This window comes from Molossus molossus, unplaced genomic scaffold, assembly GCF_014108415.1.
Source record: "Molossus molossus isolate mMolMol1 unplaced genomic scaffold, mMolMol1.p scaffold_m16_p_21, whole genome shotgun sequence".
Classification (NCBI taxonomy): Eukaryota; Metazoa; Chordata; class Mammalia; order Chiroptera; family Molossidae; genus Molossus; species Molossus molossus.
The window spans coordinates 974,431-1,001,584 of record NW_023425357.1 but is presented as its reverse complement, the minus strand read 5'-3'; the positions used below and the strand labels follow the sequence as shown (position 1 = coordinate 1,001,584).

The 27,154-nt window shown below is 46.5% G+C and overlaps 1 protein-coding gene across 1 annotated transcript in view; it reads left to right on the top strand.

Annotated features, from left to right (window-relative positions):
- Window positions 1-5,345: 5,345 nt before the first annotated feature.
- The window catches only part of LOC118638559 (zinc finger protein interacting with ribonucleoprotein K-like), a 46,736-nt gene continuing 24,927 nt past the window's right edge, over window positions 5,346-27,154 (top strand). The window contains exons 1-3 of the mRNA XM_036274568.1: window positions 5,346-5,401; window positions 9,999-10,122; window positions 11,924-12,241. Of these exons, the coding sequence (XP_036130461.1) occupies window positions 10,002-10,122; window positions 11,924-12,241 (439 nt within the window). The 5' untranslated portion in view covers window positions 5,346-5,401; window positions 9,999-10,001. The remainder of the gene's footprint in view (window positions 5,402-9,998; window positions 10,123-11,923; window positions 12,242-27,154) is intronic.

The following is a 27,154-nucleotide window of genomic DNA, read 5'->3' as shown; positions in this document are numbered from 1 at the left end:
AAAATCCTATTTTTTGTAACCAAGGGCACTTAAGACTAAATGATTTCCACTTCTCCTTCCCAACCTGATGGTAAACAGCTTATATTGTATCAGGCTAGTAAGCCAGGACAAGCAAAATAGGGAAACTGAGATAATCAAACAGTTTGCAGCTATCATGTAAATCCCATCTTTCCTAAACCAAAGACACTTAGTAGTAATTGGTTTGCACTTCTCCCCAAGCAGAGGGTTTTAAAAAAAGCTTAAATCGCCCTATTCAGGGATACCTAACAAATCAAATTAGTGCCATTTGCCAACCACACTGAAGGACTGATGAAAGTAAGAGAAAAAACTTATTTTGGTACACCAGCATAAATCTGATGAGTATTCTTTTGAAATCCTGTCCTAAAATTTCCCCTAAAAGCACATCCTTTATTTATTTTTTAAATATATGTATTTTTTTTTTACTGATTTTAGAGAGAGAGAAACCTCCATGTGAGAGAGACACATTGATTGGTTGCCTCCCACATGACCTTAACTGGGGCTGGGGATCGAACCTGCAACCCAAGTATGTGCCTTGACTGGGAATTGAATCCAATCCCTCAAAACAAAGTATTCAGGTTCCACTCTCCCTGTCCAGTAGCACTACCTCTCTCCTTTCATCTTGTATAAAATCAATTAAAAAATAAACTATTTCTGCCCTGGCCGGTTTGGCTCAGTGGTTGGAGCATTGGCCTGCGGACCAGAGAGTCCCATTGGTTCCCACTAAGGGCATGTACCAAAAAATAAATAAATAAACAAACAAACAAACAATTTCTGCCCAGCCGGTGAATCTCCGTGGTTGAGTGTCGACCCATGCACCAAGAGGTCGCCAGTTCAATTTACATGATAGCTGAGGGCACATGCCTGGGTTCTGGGCCACATCCCCAGTAAGGGGCATGCAGGAGGTGGCCAGTCAATGTTCCTTCTCATTGATGTTTCTATCTCTCTCTCCCTCTCCCTTCCTCTCTCTAAAATCAATTTAAAATTTTTAAAAAATAATTTCCTTGGGTAAAGATTTAAAAAATGGATTAAGATATTCTGGTTTCTCTTCAGATTGCATAAATCTTTCGCCTTTTACTAAAAATGGATTTAAAAAGAAAAAGAAACAGCCTGTCTAGTGTGGCTCAGTGGTTGAGTGTTGACCCATGCACCAAGAAGTCACTGGTTCGATTCCCGGTCAGAGCACATGGCCAGGTTGTGGGCCTGATCCCCAGTGAGGGTCATGCAGGAGGTGGCCAGTTGATGTTCTCTGTCATCGATGTTTCTCTCTGTCTCCTTCTCTCTTCCTCTTTTGCTAAAATCAATAAAGAAAAATATTCAAAGGAAAATGAAAAAGAATCACAGTACCCAGATTGGGCTCAGCTTAACTCAGACATCAGTTTCTCCTGATAAAAGTTGTCTGAGGTCTTAACTTTTTTCATCCTCCACTGATGGTTTCTCATAGCTGTTTCTACCCTCTGAATAACTAAATAATTTTTTAAAAGATTTTTTATTGCCTGGGCAGTGTGGCACAGTGAATTGAGTGTCCAGTCCCTCGGACTGAGAGGTCCTGGTTCATTCCCTGGTCAGGGTACATGACTGGGTTGTGGGCTCAATACCCAGTAGGGGGCAGTACCCAGCAGGAGGCAGCTGATGGATGTTTCTCACATGAATGTTTCTATGTGTTCCTTCCTCTCTCTCTAAAAATTCAATAAAAACATTTTTTAAAAGATTTATTTTCTTTTGGAGACAAAGGGGATGGGAGAGGGAGAGAGACAGAGAAACATTGTTGTGACAGTGGAACAGCTGTCCACTGCCTCCTGCACATCCCCCACTGTGGATCCAGCCTGCAACTCGGGCATGTGGCCTGACCAGGAATCCAGTCGGCAACTTGTTTTTTGTAGTATGTGGAATGACGCCTAACCTGCCAGTGTAACACTCATTATTAATTGCTTTCTGTAAATTGCACTTTATTCCCCCCCTTTTTTTTAAGCAATACAAATTTATTTCTCACAGTTCTGGAGGCTGGAAGTCTAAGATCAAAGTGTTGGTAGATTTAGTTTCCTCTGATGCATCTCTTCTTGGCTTGCAGATGGCTCACATGGTCTTTCCACTGTGCTGTGCAACTGGTGTTCTTTGTGTGTCCTCTTTTTATAAGGGCACCAGTCAGATTGGATTAGGGTCCACCTTAAAGATCTCATTTTAACATCTCTTTCAAATCCTAATCTCCAAATATAACCACATTCTGAGATACAAGAGGATCAGGACCTCAACATATGATTGCAGGGTGGTGGGTGGTGATGGGATGTTACAAATTCAGCCCATAAGAAATAACAAGTTATGTGATGAAAGTAAATAATGCATGGGAAAGCCCTGGCTGGTTTGGCTCAGCGATTAAAGTGTCGGCCTGCGGTCCCTGGTTCAGTTACCGCTAAGGGCATGTGCCTCGGTTGCAGTTTGTCCCCAGCCCTGGTTGGGTTGTGCGGGTGCAACCACTCGATGTGTCCCTTTCTCTGGACCACAGGCCGATGCTCTAACTGCTGAGCCAAACTGGCCAGGGCTGATGTGTCCCTTTCATGTCGATGTTTCTCTCTTTCTCTCCCTCCCACTCTATCTGAACAAAATATGAAAACATGTCCTCGGGTGAGGATAAAAATATAAAATAAAAATAATGCATGAGAAGATATATAGGCTGAAGTAGATTAAGTACATTAAAAAACAAAAACTTCTTTTTTTTTTTTTTATCATCCTCACCCGAGGACATTTTTCCATTTTTTGTTCAGGTAGAGTGGGAGGGAGAGAGAGGAACAGAGAGAGAGAGAGAAACATCGACGTGAAAGGGACACATCGAGTGGCTGCCACCCGCACAACCAACCAGGGCCGGGGACAAACCGCAACCGAGGTACGTGCCCTTAGCGGGAACCGAACCCGGGTCTCTCCAGACCGCAGGCCGATGCTCTAACCGCTGAGCCAAACCGGCCAGGGCAAAAAAAACAAAAACTTCTTAAACTCTTATTATAAACCATTTCTAGTAGCACTAATTTTTCTTCTGACATAAATTTCTCATGCACAGGAGTCCCATCAATCACTAGAGAAGTGATAATCTATTTCCTGCAAGACAAGAAGATGGGGTTTGGATGCCCCTCTTGCATATCTGTTTTGCCTAAGAACACAGTAATCGCTGTCCCATACTCAAACAGAATTTGGTAAGATGCTCTCAGTTTCATAAATTTGTCAGATTCTTTTTTTTTTTTGGTGGTACATGCCCCTAGTGGGAACCAAACCCCGGACTCTCTGGTCTGCAGGCCAAGGCTCAACCGCTGAGCCAAACTGGCCAGGGCAAATTTGTCAGATTCTCAAAGGAACCAAATATATCTTAGATGACTGAGTGGGCAATACTAAATGGAAAGTCAATGTTGTTCTGATTGGACACCATCAAAGAGGATACACACAGGGAAGATATTCTATGTGGAAACCAGAGGCAGTGATTACTCCTTGTTCTTCTTGAGAGTGGCCTAAATCCCTCCTTATCTTCCAAGTAAAGGCCTACACTCAACACTGAGAGACTTACAAAGTACACTAAGGCTTCCGACTCCATGCAGTAGAGTTGGCAGAAAATGGTTAGCACGTGCCAGCTCAGAGTGAATGTATTTTGTGTCTAAATGAGACTATATGTCCATTTGGATCTACAGTCTTTGTAAATTATTGAAATAATACTTTAGACTGCCCTAGCCAGTTCGGCTCAGTGGATAGAGCATTGGCCGGCCACCGGGGGGAGTCCCAGGTTGATTCCTGCTAAAGGAATTTACCTTGTTTGTGGTTGGTCCAGTTCCTGTTGGGGTCCTGTGGGTGGCAACCACTCGATGTATCTCTCTCACGTGATGTTCCTCTCTCTCTCTTTCTGCCGCTCTATCTGAGGATAAATGAGAAAATATCCTCCTGTGAGGATTAAAAAAAAAAAAAAAAAAAAAAAAATACGCCCTGGCTGGTTTGGCTCAGCAGTTAGAGCATCAGCCTGCGGTCCAGAGAGACCCGGGTTCAGTTCCCGCTAAGGGCACGTACCTCAGTTGCAGTTTGTCCCCGGCCCTGGTTGGCCGTGGGGGTGGCAGCCACTCGATGTGTCCCTTCACGTCGATGTTTCTCTCTCTCTCTCTTTTCCTCTCTCCCTCCCACTCTATCTGAACAAAAAATGGGAAGAAAAAAAATGTCCTTAGGTGAGGATAAAAAAAATAAATACTGTAGACCATTCTGAATTTCATAAATACAGCGTCTCCAAACACGGGATCGGTTGCAGACAAGACTCCCCAGGAACATGCCAACCGCCCCTGAAAGGCCAAGTTTTTGTTCCCCAGCGCCACTCCCAGGATCCAGGGGGGACGTTGACAGGGATGCTGATGCCCACTGGGTGTGTGAGGAAACTAGTTACCGAGAAAGGAATACACTCCACCGCCAGTGAGGGCGGAGGAGAGACGTGGAAGCCAGTTACAGAGTTTACCTCTGGCTGGTTCACTCCCCGGTGAGCTCGCCCACCTTCCCGTCAGAGTGTCAGGCCTGTACTTCCAATATGGCTGCATCCGTGAGCAACCGTCCAACCGTCCATGCCTGCCCACCCCCCTCTAATCTAGGCCACCCCCTGAGGATTTTTATTATTTATTTACTCACCTGAGGACATTTTTCCATTTTTTATTCAGACAGAGTGGAAGAGAGAGAGAAACATCGACGTGAAAGGGACACATCGAGTGGCTGCCACCCGCACAACCCACCAGGGCCGGGGACAAACTGCAACCGAGATCCGGGCCCTTAGCGGGAACCGAACCCGGGTCTCTCCGGACCGCAGACCGACGCTCTAACCGCTGAGCCAAACCGGCCAGGGCTCCCTGAGGATTTTTTTTTGTTTTGTTTTTTGTTTTATTTCCTCACCCGAGGATATTTTTCCATTTTTTGTACAGATAGAGTGGGAGGGAGAGAGAAGAAGGGAGAGAGAGAGAGAAACATCGACGTGAAGGGACACATCGAGTGGCTGCCACCCGCACCACCAACCAGGGCCGGGGACAAACTGCAACCGAAGCACGCGCCCTTAGCGGGAACCGAACCCGGCTCTCTCCGGACCGCAGACCGACGCTCTAACCACTGAGCCAAACTGGCCAGGGCTCCCTGAGGATTTTTAAAAAAATAAACGGCACGTTGGCGCTGGAGCATCCTGTTGGGGCGGGACTTCCGGCAGTTCCTCTTGTCAGTTTGAACTCAGTCCTGAGTTCACCGAGTCGGAGCCGCCGGAGAGTGTGGTCGGCACCTCAGCGGGACCCGAGGAGTCGCCCCGCTGTGCAGACGCGGGTCCGAGACTTGCGGCGTCTCCGTCTGGCCGGGATCTGGGCCTCGAGCCTCGCAGACCCCGCTCCGCCCGGTGAGTCCGCGGCCGCGCTGAGGCGCCCGGCTGAGGTGAGGGCGCGACCCCGGCCTCCCGCCTCCCCGCCCCGAGCGCCGCAGCCCGGAGCGGGCACCTGCCGCGTCCTGCAGCCCGGGCACCAGCCTTCGGGACAGCGAAGCGCTCCGGGGTGACGGGGGTGACGGGGTGGGGGAGGGTGACAGGCCGAGGACCCCGGGCGGCAACGCAGACGCGCAGGGGCGGCCGAGCCGGGAGGACCCGGCCACCCGGCCCCGTTTCGTGTCTAAAAGCAGCGGAGGCGGTGAAGGGAGTTGTGCCTGAGGAGTTTTGCTTTCATTCTAAGTCCGCGGGGGCCTTGCAGGGTCGTGAGCAAGAGGGACACTGTCTTGAGGTCCGATTCTCATGTGTCCCCAAAGCTGCTCAGAAGAGGAACAGACTGGAAGGGAGGGGAGCGCAGGGAGGACAGGAGGTGAGGTCCCGGGAAGACAACGTCAATGTCAAGAGTGTGCACTGAGGACGAGGCCTGAGGCAGTGCCGGCATCTCGAGGTCACCTGGCCCCGGGGCTGCGCAAGGGCCCTGAGCCGCCTGAGCCCGGGGACCCTGGCGGTGGTTGCCAGGCTCTCAACAGACCTTCTTCTCTCCAGATTCCTGCACCTGCAGAATCGCTCAGGGGACTGGTTCGTGGAGCTCATTTCAGGGCCTCACACTCTTTAAGAACATTTTTTCGTAATCGTAACCCAAGGATATGCTTTTATTCACCTGAGAGACAGGAAGGTAGAGAAAGACAGAGAGAGAAACATCTACTGATTGCCTACTCTGTGGGCCCCTATAGGGATTGAACTGGAAACCTGGGTGTGTCTGGTGACCTGAGTCCCACCTTCTACCTTTCGCTGTAGGGGCTGACGCTCCAGCCAGCTGACCCACACTGGCCTGGGCAGGGCCTCGGGCTCTTACGATCTCTGGGATAGAGGTGCGCTGGGGCTGTTGTGCAACTCTACCAGCCCTGGGGCCTGGGGACCTGAAGCAGACGCCGAGCACAGTGTCCAACGTGTAACAAGTTGTATGAGTATTTTTACCGAACTGTTTACAGTTGCTGGGAAGCACAATCTCAAGGGATTCAGAAAGTGCTCTGGAAAATGGCAGTTTTGCACTTTATTTTATAGATAGGTGGGAGAAAGCAAAGGGAGAAAACCTGAGGGATTGGGAAAAAGTAAAATGATAGACATACCTTTTTTACATAGGCGGGTACTGGGTACTTAACAGTCAACAATGTGCCCTGGCCGGTTTGACTCAGCGGTTAGAGTCTCAGCCCACAGACCAGAGTCCCAAGTTTTGCTTCAATTCCAGCCATCGGCTCATACCTAAGTTGCGGTTCGTCCTGGACCCCTGTTGGGGTTGTGCAGATGGCAACCAGTCAATGTGTGTCTCTCACATCCATGTTTCTCTCTCTCTCCCTCCTACTCTGAAGATAATTGTAAAAATATCCTCTGGTGAGGATTAAAAAACAAACATCCTCACATCCATGTTTCTCTCTCTCTCCCTCCTACTCTGTCTGAAGATAACTGTAAAAATATCCTCTGGTGAGGATTAAAAAACAAACATCCTTAACAGTCAACAATTAAAATGATAATAACAATGTGGAGGTTTGTGGTCTCTGCTCTGGTGAAGTTGTTGCTTTGAGAAGTCTGGAAAAGAGCAAATGTCTTTGTTATTCCAAAGGCATGGTATTAAATGTTATTCCAGTTGCAGTAAAACAACACACAGGCTCAGTTAAGGTGAAGATTGACCTTTGTTAGAGAAAAATACTGCCCTAGGACAAGACTATCCACCATGAACTTCATTCAACTAAAAGGTTTTATTTATTTATTTTTCATTATTATTTTTAAATGTTTTTATTGGTTTTTTTTAGAGAGAGAGAGAAAGGGAGAGAAAGATAGAAACATTTATGTGTGAGAGAAAAATTCATGGGCTGCCTCCTGTACGGTCCCCACCCCCCACTGGAGATCAAGCCTGCAAACCAGACATGTGCCGTGACCTGCAATAGAACCGGGACCTCTCAGTCCATGGGACTATGCTCAATCCACTGAGCCATACTGGCCAGTCTTAACTAAAAATTTTTTATTTCAGACCACCCTATGTGGTTACGTTAGGTCACTGAGTTTGTAAGACTGCCATGCAGGCTTCCCCTGAGCTTATCAGGTTTAATTTTTTTTTTTTTTTAAATCTTCACCAGAGGATATTTTTTCAAATGTCTTTAGATGGAGTGGGAGAGGGAGGAGAGAGAGAAACATTGATGTGAAAGAGACACATCTAGTGGTTGCCTCCAGCACAACTGCAACCAAGGTACATGCTGTTGACCAGAATCAAACCCTCGACTCTTTGGTTCATGGGCTGACACTCTAACTGCTGAGCCAAACCAGCCAGGTGAGCATGTCAGGTTTAATATGTGACTCCTTTTCAACCATACCTGTGTCCGAAGTCCAGGTTTAGGGCTGTGTTAACTGGTTTCTGTTTGTGTCAACCAGTGGAATGAGGTGTGGGAGGTCCTCCCAGGCATAGGTTCCAGATTTTGGCAAGGCTTTGTGGATAGGCTGAGCTGCTTCAGGCACCTGCAGGTGTTTGTTTCATCTTATATGAACTGGGAACAGTGGGACAGGATTCAGGTCTAGAGCATCTGTGTGACAGGTTTGGTGTTTGTTCTGTAGGTAATGGGAGAATTAGGGGATCTGGAGCCATGGAGACAGGGGATGTGACCTAGGTCTCATTAGAGTCCCTGGGACTATGATATGGAAAACACTTGGGGTGGTGAGGGGGCTGGTAGAAAAGCCAGGGAGGAGACTGCTGCGACAGTCTGGGTGAGTGTGATGGTACCTGGACCAGGATGGAGCTGGGAGAAGCAGATGGATTCTGCATGGGTGTTTTAGGTGTCACTGCTCAAATTTGAAATTAGAATTTTCTAATTTTGAGGTTGAGAGAAGGAGAGCTAGGGGTCATGACTTGAACGTTTGGTTTTATCAGCTGATGGTATAAAATCACCATCAAGTGAGCTGTGAAAATCAACAGTAGTTGAAATAAATTTCTTTGGGAATATCAGGAGATTTATATTTGGCCTATTAAAACAGTGAGAGGTTTTAGCCCTGGCCGGTTTGGCTCAGCTACTACAGCGTCAGCCTCTGGTCCGAAGGGTCACGGGTTCACATATTGTTTGGGGCACCACATGGGTTGATCACAGGCCCTGGTCTCTCTCTCCTCTCCCTCCCTTTTTCCCCTCCTTCCCTCCATTCTCTTTCTAAAAATCAATGGAGCCCTGGCCTGTTTGGCTCAGTGGTTGGAGCACTGGCACGCAGACCAGAGAGTCCCACTAAGGGCACGTACCTCGGTTGCTGTTTGTCCCTGGCCTGGGTTGGGGTCATGTGGGTGGCAACCCCTTGATATTTCTTTCTCTCTCTCTCCCTCTTCCTTCCTCTCTCTCTAAAATCAATATAGGAAAAAAATAAAAAATAAATAAATAAAAATCAATGGAAAAATATCCTCAGATGAGGATTAACAAAAAAAAAAAAAAGTATGAGGCGTTTTAGGAAGCTGCTCAGGGGTATCTGAAACTCTGAGGAGAAGTTCAGGATGAATACTTCTCCGTAAGGTAGCAGAGAGTACAAATACAGGGAATCCTGGTCAGGATAATAATGGTCGTAGTAACCAGGAAAAAGAGGATTGGTCTGAACACTGGGTTTCCTATTGGGGCTTCTGGTTGTGTGGTATGGGTGTCAAAACACAAGTTACAGGCAGAAGTGTTCATGTAGAGCATGGGGGAGAGGATGTGGTTTGGCAAACAGCCAAGGAGATTAGAGAATTTGGGATGGATTGGAGGCCTAAACTTAATCCAGCCAAGATGAGAGTGCGGCTGGTGGGTATTCACTGCTCTAAAGATTCACCAGGATATGGTTGTGACCGTTGCTGTGGCCTGGGATGTAATCAGGCTTGCGGATTAGTTTAGGGTCATAAGTGGTCATCTGTGAGACTCCCTGAGCATGGGATAGAAGGTAACTGGGTCTGGGCCTTGAATGAGGGTGAGGTGGAGAGAGGAAGGCTGTGACTGGTTAAGGGACTTTTGGGGGGTGGGGTACGTGCCCCTAGCGGGAACCGAACTTGGGACTCTCTGGTCTGCAGGCCAACACTCCAACCACTGAGCCAAATCGGCCAGGACTGGTTAAGGTGAAGGTTGATACTGTGTTTTTTGTGTGTGTCTTGGAAGGACAGGAGAACCTCAGGGCTATTGCCTGTCAAAACTGGTGTCAAATCATTCATACCCTCTTTATGGCCAACTTCTCTTTCTCAGAAACGTTAGTGACACCCACTGTATTTTTAGACAAGAGGCAGTTTGTCCTACCCACCAGGCCCATAGCTCAGGTATCATCCATCTGCCAATTGTTGTGGGAAGACACAGAGTCAATGAGAATATCAGAGAGTGTCTCCAGCAATACCAAGGCTGGGAATCTTCTCTGATGTGGGGAGTAGAGGAAACAGAGGAATTTGGACGGGATGGTATTTTGAACTTAGAATCCTAGGAGATAAACTGACCATGGAATGAACTGTCTCCATTATGCATTATGACAGGATATGAACTTTGAGGACGTGGCCATTGTCTTCTCCCGGGAGGAGTGGGGGCTCCTTGATGAGGCTCAGAGACTTCTGTACTGCGATGTGATGCTGGAAATCTTTGCACTTGTAGCGTCCATGGGTAAGACCTTCACACCATTCCTAGATTTCTGAGGTGATGTTCTGCCTACTCTTTTTTTCTCCATAGGTGTCTTCTGTCCCACAGTTAGGCCGCAAGCTCTGCCAATTTCTCCCTTTCCTGTCATACTTGCTCTGGTTGCCAGTGCTGAGTTTTGTGGACTCCCCTTCACACTATTGTCAGCCGGGCGTGCTGGGCCAGTGCTGCTGCTCACCTCCGATGTCTTTCCTTAAGGTTTAGATCATTCAGGTTCTGAGTAGTTGTACAATAGTGGGTGCAAGGAGGACCCTGTTTTTTCACAGGGTAGACATACAAGCTGGTCTCAGAGGAGGCCTGGCCCTGGAGAGTGACAGCTGTGGAAGGCATGACATAAAGGCTGTGTTGAGATCCTACCAGGAACCTCCCCCTCTGTGTCCAATCGAGTTTTGGTGCAAGTGCCACTGGACACCTCATTACTACCTTTTCTTACGTATACCTGACACCCTTCTAACTTCTTGTTTCATCTCTGACTCCACGGCTTGTGGGTACCTTCATGTGTGTGGCCTCCTTACACCACCTGTTGTTTTGTACTGCTCCCTCTGAAGTATTCTCCAGCATTGGCCTGCGTACCTGATATGAGATTAGCATATGTCCTTAAGTAGTCCTCAAACACCAGCTACTCGTTTATTGAATTTACTGGGAAAAGGACATGATCCTTTTGTGCAGCTTACCCATGTCACTAGCAGACAAGCTCTGCTAAATGTTAAGAGAAGCATGAGTTGTAGATCCTGCTTCTACTCTACGTACTGCATGCCATCTTGTGTTCTTTCTCTGGTGAGGTCTCCCCAGTTTTTTGATCTTCACAGGCCCAGTACTGAAGAGCAGCCACTTTTTCTTTTTCAAATCTTTTCTTTTTTATCCTCACCTGAGGACATATTTTCATTTTTTTGTTCAGATAGAGTGGGAGGGAGAGAGGGGAAGAGAGAGAGAGAGAAACATCAACATGAAAGGGACATATTGAGTGGTTGCCACCCACACGATGCAACCAGGGCCGGGGACAAACTGCAGCCGAGGTACATGCCCTTAGCGGGAACCAAACCCGGTCTCTCTGGACCGCAGGCCAACGTTCTAACCACTGAGCAAAACCGGCCAGGGCAGCAGCCACTTTTTTTTTTTTTTTTTTTTTTTTTTTTTTTTTTTTTTTTTTTTTTTTTAGCAGCCACTTTTTTGACCTGTCTCTAGGTCCCTTTGTTTTAAGACCAGGGATGGGGAAGGTCATTCCTGCGAAATCAATACCAGCTAATGTCCCACAGCTCCCCAAAGAGAAGTAGTTACAGCCATCACCTTAGGGGTTAAGTTGATCATTTTTTTTTTGTTTTTTTGTGTGTTTTTTTTTATCCTCACCCGAGGACACTTTTCCATTTTTTGTTCAGGTGGAGTGGGAAGAAGAGAGAGGAACAGAGAGAGAGAGAAACATCGATGTGAAAGGAACATATCGAGTGGCTGCCACCCACACAACCGACCAGGGCCGGGGACAAACTGCAACCGAGGTACGCGCCCCTAGCGGGAACCGAACCCGGTTCTCTCAGGACCGCAGGCCGACGCTCTAACCGCTGAACCAAACCAGCCAGGGCAAGTTGATCATTTTGTATGACCTTCAAATGATGTTATAAATATCCAAATGGCCCGTGGCAGAAAAATGACTGCCCATTCCTGTTTTAGACAATCCCATGGAACTAACATATTATGTCTATAATCTTTGTAATGGCACTTGCTCCTCAGAACAAAGTCCACAGCCATTTTTTCAGCATTTCTTTGCTTTCAGATTGTCGGCATAAAACAGAAGATGATGAGACTCCTTCTAAGCGGATTGTATCTGTAGGAGAGTCACAGGTCGGAACTTCTAAGACTACTCCATCAATCCAGAAGACCCATCCCTGTGAGCGGTGTGTCTCAGTGTTGAAAGATATTTTGCACCTGACTGGTTTCCCAGCCACAAACCTTGAACAGAAAGCACGTGTGAGAGGCTTCTGTTTCAGTGCAAACTTGCACCAGCAGCAGGGGGATGCCTGTGGACAGAAGCCCTGGATAACAGATATGGACAGGGCCTCGTTTCTGACCAAAAGTACTTTCTATGCATCAGGTGTGCCTTTCACCTGTGGGAAAGTTGGGGATGACTTTCCAGCCATCTCAGGTCTTCATCAGCACCAGGCCACTTTTAGCACTGCAGAGCCATGCAGTTTTAGTAAACATGAGCAGGCCATTCATGGTGGAAAAAGTGGTCTCCAGTTAGGTGAATGTGAAAAAGCTGCCAGCCACAACCAGAAACTTGTTCCACACCAAAGTGTTTGTTCTAGAGAAGGGCTTTGCAAGTGTACCAAATGTACAAAAGCCTTTGGACAAATCTTTATTCTTATACAACGTAGAAGATGTCACACTGAAGGTATTTCTTATGAGTGTAGCCCTTCAGTTTACGGGAAGCCCTTCAGTGAAAACTCTAGCCCTTTAGAACACCAGAGAGGCACCGGAGAAAAGCCGTATGAGTGCAGCATTTGTGGGCAGTGCTTTAGAGAACACACGAATCTTACTCAACACCGTCGACTTCATTCTGGGAAAAATCCTTTTGAGTGTGGTGAATGTGGGAAATCTTTTAACTGGAAATCTCACCTCCTGATTCACCAGAGAGTTCACACTGGGGAAAAGCCATTTGAATGTAGTGATTGTGGGAAGTCCTTTAGCCATAGCTCTGCCCTCTTTAAACACCAGAGAGTTCACAAAGGAGAAAAGCCACATGAGTGTAGTGATTGTGGGAAATGCTTTAGCTATAAATACATCCTCCTTAATCACCAGAGAATTCATACTGCGGAAAAGCCATATGAGTGTAGTAAATGTAGGAAATCGTTTAGACAACACTCCCACCTTATTCAGCACCATCGATTTCATTCTGGAGAAAAGCCTAATGAGTGCGATAAATCTGGGAAATTATGTAGCAATACCTCCAGCTTCCTTCAACACCAGAGTAGAGAAAGACCTTATGTGTGTACTGAATGTGGAAAATCTTTTAGCTGCAAATCTGACCTCCTTAGACACCACCGAGTTCACACTGGAGAAAAGCCTTATGAGTGTACTGATTGCGGGAAGTCCTTTAGAGAAAGCTCTGCCCTCATTAAACACCAGAGAGTTCACACTGGAGAAAAGCCATACCAGTGTCGTGACTGTGGGAAGTCCTTCAGCCAAAGCTCTAACCTCATTAAACATCAGAGAGTTCACACTGGAGAAAAGCCTTATGAGTGTAGTGATTGTGGCAAGTCCTTCAACCAACGCTCTGCTCTCACTCAACACCAGAGAGTTCACACTGGAGAAAAGCCAAATGAGTGCATTGTTTGTGGGAAATGTTTTAGGTACAAATCTAATGTTATTATTCACCAGAGAATTCATACTGGAGAAAAGCCATATGAATGTAGTGAATGTGGAAAATTCTTTAGAGAACAGTCCTTCCTTATTAAACACCGTCGAGTTCATTCTAGTGTAAAGCGATATGAGTGTGGCAAATGTGAAAAATGTTTTAATCACAGGTTGGGCTTTTTTCAACACCAGAAAGTCCACATGGAGAAAGACCAAATGTAGTGAATGCAGGAAGTATTTTAGCTGCAATTCCCACCTCCTTAGACACCAGAAAGTTCTCAGTGGAGAAGAGCCTGAAATGTGCAAACAATGTTTTATTTTTTGTTTTTTTTAATCCTCACCCGAGGATACTTTTCCATTTTTTGTTCAGATAGAGTGGGAGGGAGAGAGAGAAAGAGAGAGAGAGAGAAACATCAATGTGAAAGGGACACATCAAGTAGCTGCCTCCCACACGACCCAACCAGGGCTGAGGACAAACTGCAACCGAGGTATGTGCCCTTAGCGGGAACCGAACCCGGTTCTCTCTGGATCGCGGGCTGACGCTCTAACCACTGAGCCAAACTGGCCAGGGCTAAACCTTTCTTAATGGAACGTATGTTTTGCTAGATTTCTCAGCAGTTTCAGGTACAAGTGCATCTTTAAGGACCTGCATTTCACTTTCTAATCCACCCAGGGCTATTTCCAGATTGATGTTAGTTTTGTGACTGTAGCAGTTTCACCTCTACTTCCTGGATCCCTGAACAGTGTGCCTCTCTCTGAACTGCAACATGATCTGGGAGGCTGACTTCTGTTAGTTCTTTTATTTGAGGAAATTACAAATACTCAGAGCTTTTGGTGGGATCCTCATTCTTTTCTCTCTGACCAGAGACTGGATCTGACCGTGTTAGTCCAGAGGACCTGTCCTCAGCTAATACTACCTCTTTGAGCCAACTGAGAAATCTGGGCAGGGCTCTTTGTATTGCTTTAATTAGATGTGTGTTTTAATTCCATTGATCTATGTACACAATTTATCTCTGTTCACTAAAAAATGGTTTATTAAAGTGTTAATGTTTTATATTGTTGGCTCAATATTTCTCATGTAATTTAAAATCTTGAGGTGCCCCTGAATACAGATGTATATAAAATATACTTCCTACTATTTCAACTTGATTAGATTCCTCTAACTTCAACTTGTCAGATAAATAAAACATTAACCTCTCAAATTTACAACTTTATGAGCTTACGAATTCCACTTTCTTTTATTTTTTATAAAATTATAAACCTTCTAAAAGAAGCCAAAACCCCTGAATTAAAATTTTTAATCTTCCTTTTACTATGTGTATATATATCAAAACAACATATATCTTATAAATATCTTATAGGTTTGTCAATTATTTCTCAATAAAGGTGAAAAGAGATTAGAACTGCACATACACAGAGTCATAATCTCAAACAACACTGAGAAATAGAACAATGGAAGAAAAATTTTAGTATTCATCAGAGAACAAAAATAAAACAATATGCCCTGTCAGTGTGGCTCAGTGGTTGAGCATCAACCCATGCACCGAGAGGTTGCTGGTTTGATTCCCAGTCGGGGCACATCCCCAGGTTGTGGGCCAGATCCCCAGTGGGGGCATGCAGGAGGTGGCCAGTTGATGTTCTCTCTCATCCATGTTTCTATCTCTCTCTCCCTAAAGTCAATAAAGAAAAAAAAAATTAAAAAGCAATGACAATATACTTGTTAATTTACTTTTCCCTGAAGAGAATACACTTTGTATTTGGAAAAGTAAAACGTTAGTTGTCAGGAGTTCTGTTAGGGGAATGAGCAATAAAGTGCATTATCAGCAGTCAGAGATAGATAAAGATTTGTTTTTAATCCTCATCTGATGATATTTTTTCCAAATTTTTTAGAGAGTGCAAGGGAGGGAGGGAGAAAGAGAGAAACATCGATGTGAGGGAGACACACTAATTGGTTGCCTCCCTCACCACCCCTACTGGGCCAGGCATCAAACCTGCAACCCAGATACCTGCTTTTGACTGGGAATCGAACCCGTGACCCTTCTGTGTGCAGACTGTCACTCTAATACTGAGTAATACCGGCCATTGCAGCAGTCAGATATTGATATCAGGGACCATCAACTCTGGAACATTATTCTTTATACTCCCAGCTCTGTTAACTGTAAATCAACTCTTTTGGTTTCATTTTGAAGGGTAGTTTTTTTTATTATTCTTTTCAGGAGGAAAAGGTGGCCTTTATGAGGTAATGATAGGGACTGGGTATATTACGTATGTTCCTTGTAATACTTTGTCATGTCTGCCAACAGTTGAGCAGAGTTTGGCTTTTAAGATGAAATTTGTGGACACATGAGTCTTCTAGTCAGCTGGGTGGGTGCGTGGACTATATGGCCACAAGGCCTAGTGAGAGAGGACATTTGGCCAAGGGCACTCAACGTTTTCTGAAAGATTTACTGATTTTAATTTAGGAATGCCATTATTTTTTTTGTTTTCCAACTTTTTCATGATATTGTGGGTGATAAAAGAGATGGTGTTGTTTTGATTTAGAGGTAACACCTGATATTTATTTTATTTTTTAAATTTATTTATTTGTTTTAATCCTCACCCAAGGACATTTTTCTGTTGGTTTTTTTTGTTGAGATAGAGTGGGAGGGAGAGAGAGAGAGACATTGACATGAAAAGTACACATTAAGTGGTTGCACCCACACGACCCAACCGGCGCCTGGGACAAACTGCAACCGAGGTACGCGCCCTTAGCAGGAACTGAACCCGGGTCTCTGGACCGCAGGCCGATGCTCTAACTGCTGAGCCAAACCGGCCAGGGCCTGATATTTATTTTATAATGGTCCCTATAATGGACCATTTGAAGCAAAAGCTTGGGATGAACCCAGGTTGGAAACAATCACTCTTACAGTGAGTAAGGGCTGTATCTTTTCAGCAAAGAAATGCGTTAACTCAGACTGGAAACCTTCAAATTCAAAGGAGAATAGAAGCTGGATCAAATCCATGTGAAGTTATTCAAATGGCCCTTCATCTATGGCTTTTACTTTTTCAGATACTCATAGTTGTGCTTGAGTAGCCCAGGCCACGTAGTCCTTATTCATTTATTCTAGGCTGGGGTATCAAAAATTTGGGAAGACAGTTTCACCCTCTCTGGTGCCTTTCCTGTCCCCCTCTTCTTCCCCATAAATAAAAACAATTAAAAAAAAATTGGGGAATAAAGAGGTGAGAATTCTCCCAAACTGCCCACTCAGGAAAACCTCTTTGGTATAAGTACCTCAACTGTTTCCCCCAGTGGCCCCACTCTTTCCTCCACGTACCGCCCCCCGGAAACATCAGGACCCCAAGAGGAACCCGTCGTAGGCTCTTGAGCTCTTTACATCCTCCAACAGTCCCTGAGGCAGGTCTGCTCACTATCCCACTTTACACGGGTGGAAACTGAACCTGGGTTGGGTTTGGTGGGGGCGTTTAATGACCCCTGGGAGGGTACAGATCCAGGAGTCAATTCCAAGCTCACAGCCCAGTATCCGAGCAAGTCTGGCCCGCTGCATCCCAGTTCATTCCCATTCTGGCTCCCCCCTAAGAGCGCCCTCCCTAGATCCGTTTTCATCCAGAGGGTGACCTGTAACTTCTCTAATTTCTGGATGACTATGGTTCCTATATTAGTCTGGTCAAGCTGCCTTAACAACGTACCTCACACTAGAAGCTTAAACAACAGAAATTTATTTTCTCAAATATTCGGAGACTAGAAGGCTCATCAGGATGTCAGCCTGATTGGTTCTCATGAGGCATTTTTCCATGGCTGGCAGCTGGCTGTCCTCTGTGTGTGTATGTTTTAATCTCTTCTCATAAGGACACCGGTCCCAACTCTGGAGGGAGGCATGCTTCCATTTTGTTTGTTTGTTTTTTAAATTTTTTCCTTTATTGATTTTTAGAGAGAGAGGAAAGGAGAGGGAGAGAGAGATACAACCATGGATGAGAGAGAACATCGATTGGGCGCCTCCTGCATGCCCCCCACTGGGGATCGGGCCCACAACCTGGGTATGTGCCCTGACCAGGAATTGAACCAGTGACCTCTTGGTGCATGGGTCGACGCTCAACAACTGAGCCACACCAACCGGGCAAATCATGTCTTAATTTTTGTACAGTTGAATATTTAGACAAAAAAGACGGCCCACCACCCTTTTCTACCAGGCCCCTTACTAGCTTTATCACAATAACCTGAAGATTAAGATTTTTAAAAAAATTTTTTCTTTCCTATCCTCACCCGAGTACATTTTTTGCATTTATCTTCAGATAGAGTGGAGGGAGATAGGGAGGAAGAGAGAGAGAGAGAAACATGGATGTGAAAGAGACACATCGAGTGGTTGCCACCTGCATGACCCCAACTGGGGCTGGGACAAACTGCAACTGAGGTACGTGCCCTTAGTGGAAACCGAACCCGGGACTCTCTGGTCCACAGGCTGACGCTCTAACTGCTAAGCCAAACTGGCCAGGGAAAGATTAAGATTTTTTTATTGATTTGAAGAGAGAGGGAAGGGGGAGAAACATCCATGTGAGAGCAATACATGTATTGGTTGCCTCCTGCACACCCCCTGTGGTCAATGAGACCCCAACCAGGGCAGATGCCCTGAACAGGAATTGAACCTGCAGCCTTTTGGTGCATGGGATGACACCCAGCCAACTTATACACACCATCCGGGGCACCTTTTTCACACTTTAGATGGCTGCATCCTGAACCCTTCCCAGATTTCCAGAACTGTGTTCAACTGCCCACCTCTGTCTTCCACTCAGTGGTCTCTGAGACACCTCAGACTCCTAGCCTGGCTAAAATACAACTTCTGGTGAATATTACTCCTACTACATTCTTCCCCATCTTAGGTAACACAGCTTCCATTACTGCAGCTGCTAAGAAAAAAAGTACAGGGGTCATCCCTGAAACATGAGTTTCATCCCTTCTCCCCCTACATTAGAATATCCAGTGGCTACTTTTTCAGCCAACTGGTGTGGCTTAGTAATTGAGCGTTGACCCATGCATCAAGAGGTCACTGGTTTGATTCCCCGTCGGGGCACATGCCCAGGTTGTGGGCCCGATCCCTAGTGGGGGACATGGAGGAGGCAAACAATCAATGTTCTCTCTCATCAATGTTTCTGCCTCTCTCTCCCTTCCTCTCTCTCTTAAAATCAATAAAGAAAAAAAAAATGTTTAAAAAGAAACAAAAAACATGGATCTGGCCATGGCTGGTGGCTCAGTGGTTAGAGCGTCGGCCTGCGGTCCAGAGAGACCCGGGTTCGGTCCAGCTAAGGGCATGTACCTCGGTTTCAGTTTGTCCCCAGCCCTGGTTGGTTGTGCGGGTGGCAGCCACTCAATGTTTCTCTCTTTCTCTCTCTCTCCCTCCTACTCTATCTGAACAAAAAATGGAAAAAAAAATGTCCTCGGGTGAGGATAAAAAACAAAAAACAAAACATGGATCCGTAGTGCAACCACTTTCCTGCACAAGGTCAAGAACCCACACATTACAGGCCAACACTAAACACTAGACAGTCCAACTCAGGGCCAGGTCCCCTTTCTGGTAACTAGGTGACTCTAGGTGGGCTTCTAGAAGCTTCAGGATGGGTACTGATCACCAGAAAGATCAAGCCATGATTAGAAGTTCAAAAATTTCAGCCACACTTTGATCTTTCTAGAAGGGGAGAAGGTGTAGTGGTTGAGTGAATAATCAATTATGCCTCCATAATTTGGGAGTTCAGATATCTTGGTGATTACATCCATGTGCCCGGAAGGTGTTGCTCCCCAACTCCACCAGGAGTAAGCTCCTGTGCTCGGGACCCTGCCAAATCAGAAGCTGTGGTTTACCGGGGGTCCTACCGATTGTGACTAGAGCTTGAAGTGGGGAGCAGTGTTGTGGAACTGAGCCCTCAACCTAAAAGGTTCTCACTTATTGCAGTTAGTGTCAGAATAAATTGAACTGTAGGACACCCAGCTGTTGTCCCAGAGCATTGCTTGGTGTGAAACAGAAACCTCCGCACCATGTGTGATGAGTCCTGTGAAAGTAAAGGGGGAACACAAGAGTGTGTTTTTCCCATACATGGGGGCAAACTTTCAAAGTGGTTTTAACACAGACAGCAGGGTAAACAACAGAGTTGCCTTTGAAGCGACATTTAATCTCTTAGGAAAACTGAGACATACTTAAATGACCAAGCAATTCACAGCCAGCTAGTAAATCTCAAAATCCTCTCTTTTGTAACCAAGGACATTTAAGGCTAAATGATTTCCACTTCTCCTTCCTAACCAGATGGTAAACAGCTTAAAGTGAGAACGGCTAGTAAACCAGGACAAGCAAAATAGGGAAACTGAGACAAATAGTTAAACTTCAGTGTGCAGCCATCTAGGAAATAAAGATACCAAGCAGTTTGCAGCCATCATGTAAATCCTATCCTTCCCACACAAGGACACTTAGCAGTAAATGGTTTGTGATATGTTAATGGGTTACGTTTATTTAAAAAAGAATTATGAGCCCTGGCCGGTTTGGCTCAGCGGTTGGAGCGTCAGCCTGTGGACCAGAGAGTCCCGGGTTCGGTTCCCACTAGGGGCATGTACCAAAATGAATAAATAAATAAATACATAAATACATAAACACATAAATACATGAATACATAAATAAATAAATATTATGAAATAAGAAAAACTGAATAAAGAAATGGTTTGCACTGTTCACTAACCATAGGATAAAGAGCTTAAATCATCCCATTCAAGGAGACAGAGAACAGAAAACAAATTAGTGCCATTTACCAACCACACCAAAGGACTGATAAGAGAATAAATCTTATTTTCGTCCACCAGCATAAAGCTGATGAATATTCTATTGAGATCTTCCCCTAAGAATTCTTCTAAAAGCCCAGCCTTTATTTTTTTATTTTGTTTGGTATGTGCCCCTAGTGGGAACCGAACCCGGGACTCTCTGGTCCATAGGCCAACGGTCCAACCCCTGACCCAAACCGGGCCAGGAAAAGCCTAGCCCTTAAAAACCACTCAAAACAACCCTGACCGGTTTGGCTCAGCAGTTGGAGCATCGGCCCTCAGACCAGAGAGTCCTGAGTTCGGTTACCACTAAGGGCACAGACCAAAAGAAAATAATTAAAACCACTCAAAACAAAGTTCCTAGCCTGGGCTCTCCCTCCCAGGGTGACTCCCTATTGATGTTTGTTTCTCCTTTCATCTTCTATAAAGTCAATTTAAAAATAAACCATTTCCTTGGGTGAAGATTAAAAAAAAAATTTTAAAACATCATGAAAGGTAGACCTGGCCGGGCATGAAAGGTTTGGCTCAGCGGTTAGAGCGTTGGCCTGCGGTCCCTAGAGACCCGGGTTTGGTTCCGGCTAAAGGCATGTACCTCGGTTGCAGTTTGTCCCCGGCCCTGGTTGGTCGTACGGGTGGCAGCCACTCGATGTGTCCCTTTCACGCCGATGTTTTTCTCTCTCTCTTCCTTTCTCTCCCTCCCACTCTATCTGAACAAAAAATGGAAAAATGTCCTCAGGCGAGGTTAAAAAAAAAAAAATCATGAAAGGTAGAAGTCAGTGCTTTGAGGTGTGCGGGCATGCTAAATAGCAATCTCAGAGGGTAAATAGAGAAAAATTGGGTTTATTAAAAGAAAAGTGGCTGGGAGATGGAGATGGCCAAAAAAAGGGGTACACATCACCGAGCCACGTGGTATTGGGGCAATTATGGCAGCACTTAGGAGCTGGAATTTCGCCCTCTTATATGCATCTACTGACAGGAAGCTTTTGTTAGTAGGTTTTTTTTTAAACAGGCATTTTATTTTATTTATTTTTTTTGAGAGTACGTGACCTAAGCGGGTCTCTCTGATCCACGGCCGATGCTCTAACCGCTGAGCCAAACCTGCTAGGACAGTCAATGGGTTTTTGAAATTTTTTTTTTTTTTGGTACATGCCCCTAGCGGGAACCGAACCCAGAACTCTCTGGTCCGCAGGCCGACGCTCCAACCACTGAGCCAAACCAGCCCGGCCCAGTCAATGGGTTTTGAGGTCTTGGTTGGTGGGTTTGGGCAGGGGTTGGATCTACAGGAATGTGGATATGCGAGTGGGTGCTTCCTGGTGTCCAGTTTCATTTCTGGTCTCGCCAGTTCTGTGGCGGGAAGTTTGGTTTCTGTTCTCCTGGGGCAGGAAGGCTTGCAAAATGGCTGTTAGGAATTATATTGCCTGAGTGAGTCCTAACACGTCACAGTACCAAGATGGGGCTCAGCTTAACTCAGACTTCTGTTTCTCCTGATAAAGATTTTTTGAGGTCAGCCTTCGCCGGTTTGGCCAGTGTTTAGAGCGTTGGCCCTCAAAGCAGAGTCTGGGGTTCGATTCCGGTCAAGGGCAGGTACCTCGATTGCAGATTGGTCCCCAGCCCTGGTCATGCTCATGCAGGAGGCAACCTGTTGATGTGTCTCTCTCTCAGGTCTCTCTCTCTCTCTCTCTCTCTCTCTCTCTCTCTCTCTCTCTCTCTCTCTCCCTATCCCACTCTCTGAAGATAAAAAGGAAAAATATCCTCAGGTGAGGATTAAACAAAAAAATTTTCTGAGGTCTTACCTTTCTTTACCCTCCACTGATGTTTCTCATAGCTATCTCGACCACTGTTTTGTTTTGTTAATCCTCACTGGAGAATATTTTTCCATTGATTTTTTCAGATAGAGTGAAAGGGAGGAAGGGAGAAAGAGAAGTAACATTGATATGAGAAAAACTAGTACATTGGTCGCCTCCCACAGGACCCCCACCAGTGCTAGGGATTTATCTTGCAACCCAGGTAAATGCCCAGACTGGGAATTGAACCTGAGACCCTTTGGTCCATGGGCCAATACTCTAAACTGTGAGCCAAACCAGCCAGGGCTCTACCACTATTTATAAATAACTACATAACAATTTTTTTAAAAGATTATTTTATTTTATTTCTTTCACAGAGATGATGGGAGAGGGAAAGAGGTAGAGATGTTGTAGACCAACGAGACAGACCAGACTCAGACTCCGAACTGGGTTCAAATTAAGAGAGCTTTATTAGCCACACGGTGACTGTCCCATCCTACACAGAGAAGAGAGCAGCCCCGAGCTCAGTAGTCCTAGCCCCTGTTAAGGAATTTGGATCAGGATATGCGAGCAAGCAAGCCCTTACAGAAGCAAATATTTGCAGTTAGCTGTTATGCCTGCGGGAACAATCAGTTTCTGTGTACAAAAAGCAATGGTTATCTATACAATGCAGTGGTTATCTATTAGCAGCTAGCTCTTGCCATTTCCCTTAAAATCCAGGAGGCAAGGTCATGTGTTTGTCCTTTACATTCCCCACTGGTCTTAGGGTTAAATCAAATCTTTGATTCTAAAATGTCTACAATTTCTTCCATTGTGGCTCGCCTCTGATAGGAAGTGCTAAGAACCATGAGCTTAACAGCCTGTGCTTTTTTCTCTAAAAAATTGCATTAAGCAATTAATTAAGATTGGGCCACAAGTTAATATTAATAGGAGGAGGATGAAGGGGCTCGCAAGGCCAGTGATAAGAGTAGTGAACCATGGGGGCCAATTAAAGAGGTTCTCATACCAATTCTTAGAGGTGGATAGAGCCTGTTCTCTTTCATCTAGTCACTGTCTAACTAATTTTATGCTTTCTCTAATACCAGATTGGTTAGCATAAAAGCAACAGGTTTCTCCTAAGGCTAAACAGAGAAGAAATAAACCTGTGGAATAATGTTAGAATAAAGAATACTTATGTAGCCCTGGCGAGTTTGGCTCAGCGGTTGGAGCGTCGGCCTGCGGTACAGAGAGACCCGGGTTCGGTTCCCTCTAAGGGCATGTACCTCGGTTGCAGTTTGTCCCCGGCCCTGGTTGGTCGTGCGGGGGGCAGCCACTCGATGTGTCCCTTTCACGTCGATGTTTCTCTCTCTCTCTCTCTCTCTCTCTCTTCCTCTCTCTCCCTCCCACTCTATCTGAACAAAAAATGGAAAAATGTCCTCGGGTGAGGAAAAAAAAAAAAGAATACATAAGTCTTCGGTTCCAACGGGAAAGATGCAGGGAGTCAGTCCTGAGGCACAAGCAAACCAAGTCCCAGGGGGTGCAGTTAAGACCCAAGTCCCTTATGATGAGGGGCTTAATGGGGTTAGGGTGGTAGCCTCCCCACATGAGTCTGCATAAGGGGAAGCGCTTAGGTCCTAGTTGCCGATGATGAAGCATGTCCCCTCCCTGTCCTTGTAGGACTCTGAGGGTCAGGCAGGGCCCATACCTTCATAGCAGTGTCCGCCCTTGAGTGCATCTAAATTGGGTAGGTGCTTTACTGGCGATCAGAGTCAGGAAAGAGACTAGGAGGAAACCCTGGAGAGCTTTATCTTCAGGGGGTTCTCGGTGCGCTGTAAGGCCCATTGTTCAGGTATTTGCTCAGGGTGTGCTTTCTTTACCCGAGTGTGGTGAATCCAAAATGTCCATCCTGCTATGCTCAGAGCGGTGAGCATAGTCAGGATAAGAGGAAAAGGGCCAGTCCAGCGAGGCTCGAGGGAAGCAGGCTGATGTTTCTTGACCCAGACCCAGCCACCGGGGGTGAAGTCGTGCGGTGGTATCTGGGGTGTCCCCGGTTGGGGTCTGGTGTCCTTGATTAGCTGTCGGGTCTGTTCTCTCAGCCTCTGGATTGCCTGCAAAGAGCTGAGGAGGTTATGGTTATCCAGGTTGGCTAAGACCTCATCACCGATTTTGGGTAGAATAGGGGGAGGTCGACCAAACATGATTTCAAATGGGGTGAAACCCTTAAGATAAGGGGTTCAGTGCACACGAAGGAGGGCAAAAGGAAGGAGCCTTCCCCAGTTATCGCCCGTCTCAAGGTGGAGCTTAGTTAATGTTTCCTTTAATGTCCTATTCATTCTTTCTGCCTGTCCTGTACTCTGTGGGTCGTAGGCACAATGCAGTTTCCAGGTAATCCCTAAAGCTTTAGCTAACAATTCTGTGGTTTGAGCAATGAATGCCGGGCCATTGTCGGACCCCAGAGCTAGAGGGATGCCAAATCGGGGGACTATCTCAGAGAGCAGTAACCGGGCTACCGTGGTTGCAGTTTCAGTCTTGGTAGGAAAAGCCTCAGTCCAGCCAGAGTAGGTATCTATGAAAACAAGCAGATATTTATAGCTATATTGGCCAGGGGCGACCTCAGTAAAGTCAATTTCCCAGTGGTCACCAGGAGCTGTGTCTCTTTCTCGGGTCCCGAGGTCTGTTGTTTCCAGAGAGGGAGAGTTGACTTGGACACAGGCAGGGCATCTCCTTATTTCAGATTCTGTCCATCTGTTGAGGTTTGGGACATAAAAGTCCAGGGCTATGAGACTGGAGAGTTTAGTCTTGCCCAGGTGAGTGCCCCGATGCAGCTGAGAGATAATTTCTCGGCCCAGGGCCGCTGGTAAGAGGATCCTCCCATTGGAGAGAAGCACCAGCCTTGAGGCCCCTGGTTACAGTTGAGCCTCCGTCCAAGTTCTTCCTCCTCTTGGGTACAGGAGGGCTCCTTGGGGAGACTTTCCCCTGGAAGGACTGGAAGGATCTCTAGTGGTCCCACTGGTCTTAGGGCAGCCTCCTTGGCTGTCTGATCGGCGAAGGCGTCCCCTTAGCTTCAGGGGTGTCAGAGTTCTGGTGGCCCCGGCAGTGGATAATGGCCACTTTTGTTGGTAGCCAAATGGCCTCTAGGAGGGCAAGAAGTTCTTTCTTTTTCTTTTTTTTTATCCTCACCTGAGGACATTTTTCTATTTTTTGTTCAGGTAGAGTGGGAGGGGGAGAGAGGAAGAGAGAGAGATACATCAATGTGAAAGGAACACATCGAGTGACTGCCACCCGCACGACCAACCAGGGCCAGGGACAAACTGCAACCTAGGTACATGCCCTTAGCGGGAACCGAACCCAGGTCTCTCGGGACCGCAGGCCGACGCTCTAACCGCTGAGCCAAACCGGACAGGGCTCTTCTTTATTTTTGATGTTTCCCTCCTGAGGTTAGAAGTCCCCTTTCCTGGTAGAGGGCCCCGTGGACATGGGCTGTGGCGAAGGCATACTGGCTGTCAGTATAGATGTTTACTGACTTGCCTTTCGCCCATCTTAAAGCCTGAGTGAGAGCAATTAGTTCAGCCCTCTGACCTGAAGCCCTGTGCCCTAGTGTCTGGGCCCAGATGACCTCATCTTGCATGACTACCACTGCTCCCACATATCAGACTCCTTCCCGGATGAAGCTGCTCCCATCTGTACAGAGAGCAGGCTCTGGAGTTGGGAGAGGGTTATCAGTTAGGTCAGACCTCAGGTTAGCTAGAGTCTGAAGAATGTCTGAGCAATCATGAAGGGGAGCCTGAGGGTCATCGTCAGGCAGCAGGAGAGCTGGGTTGAGGGCAGAGGTCTTCAGGAACTGGATTCGAGAGGAGTCTAAGAGGAATACCTGGTATTGGGTGATTCGGGCATTAGACATCCACCAGTCTGGAGGGCTCCTGAGGAGAGCCTCAACAGAGTGTACCCCAATAATCTGGAGGTCTTGCCCTAGGGTTAGCTTGGATGCTTCTTTAACTAAAATAGCAGTAGCTGCTATGGCTGGCAGGCAGCTGGGCCAGCCGGAGGCTACTGAGTCTAATCTCCTAGATAAGTAGGCAACTGGTCTCTTCCAGGGCCCCAATGATTGGGTTAGGACCCCTCTGGCAATGCCTCGAGTCTCAGAGGGAAAAGCTGAAAGGGTTTAGCGATATCAGGCAGAGCTAAGGCTGGCTTAGTTTCTCAAAGGCCTGTTGTTCTATCTCAGTCCAGATTAAGGCATTGACTTTTCCCCTGGGCTGGTGTAGAGAGGCCTAGCAATCTCCGCAAAGCTAGGGATCCAGAGGCGGCAGTACCTTACAGCCCCAAGAAGTTCCTGAACCTGTCTCTTGGTCGTAGGGGTAGGGATTTTCATGACCGCCTCTATCCTGCTATTGGGGAGCGACCGTTTTCCTTCTTTGAGTTCATAACCTAGGTAGGTCATGGTGGTGGTGCATAGTTGAGCTTTCTTGGCTGAGACCCGATACCCTAAGTGTTCTAGCTCTAGTAGGAGTGCCTTCGAGGCCTCCTCACATTCAGGAAGAGAAGCGGCTGCTAGAAGCAAATCATCTACATACTGTAGCAGGGTAACATGTTGGTACCTTTCCCGGAACAGTTGGAGGTCCTTGCTCAAGGCCTCATCGAAGATGGTGGGAGACTTCTTGAATCCTTGAGGCATCGGGTCCAGGTCAGTTGTCCTGAGAATCCCTTCCGGATCAACCCATTTGAAGGTGAAGATGGGTTGGCTGAGAGGCGATAAAGGAATTGGAAAGAAGGCGTCCTTGAGGTCCAAGACAGTATAGTAAACACGGTTAGGAGGGATCAGGCTCAGAAGCGTGTAAGGGTTCGGAACCGTGGGGTGGATAGTTTCCACTCAAGTGTTTACTTCTCTTAAATCTTGGACCGGCCTAAAATCCTCAGTCCCAGGCTTTTTAACCAGCAAGTGGGGATTGTTCCAGGCCGACTGGCAAGGTCTTAAAATGCCAGCTTCTCTGAGTCTATTAATATGTGTAGTTATTCTTAGTTTGGCCTTTATGGAGACCGGGTATTGGAAAATGAGGTCCATAGGTTTCTGTTGGGCCCCCCTCTTAGGGCG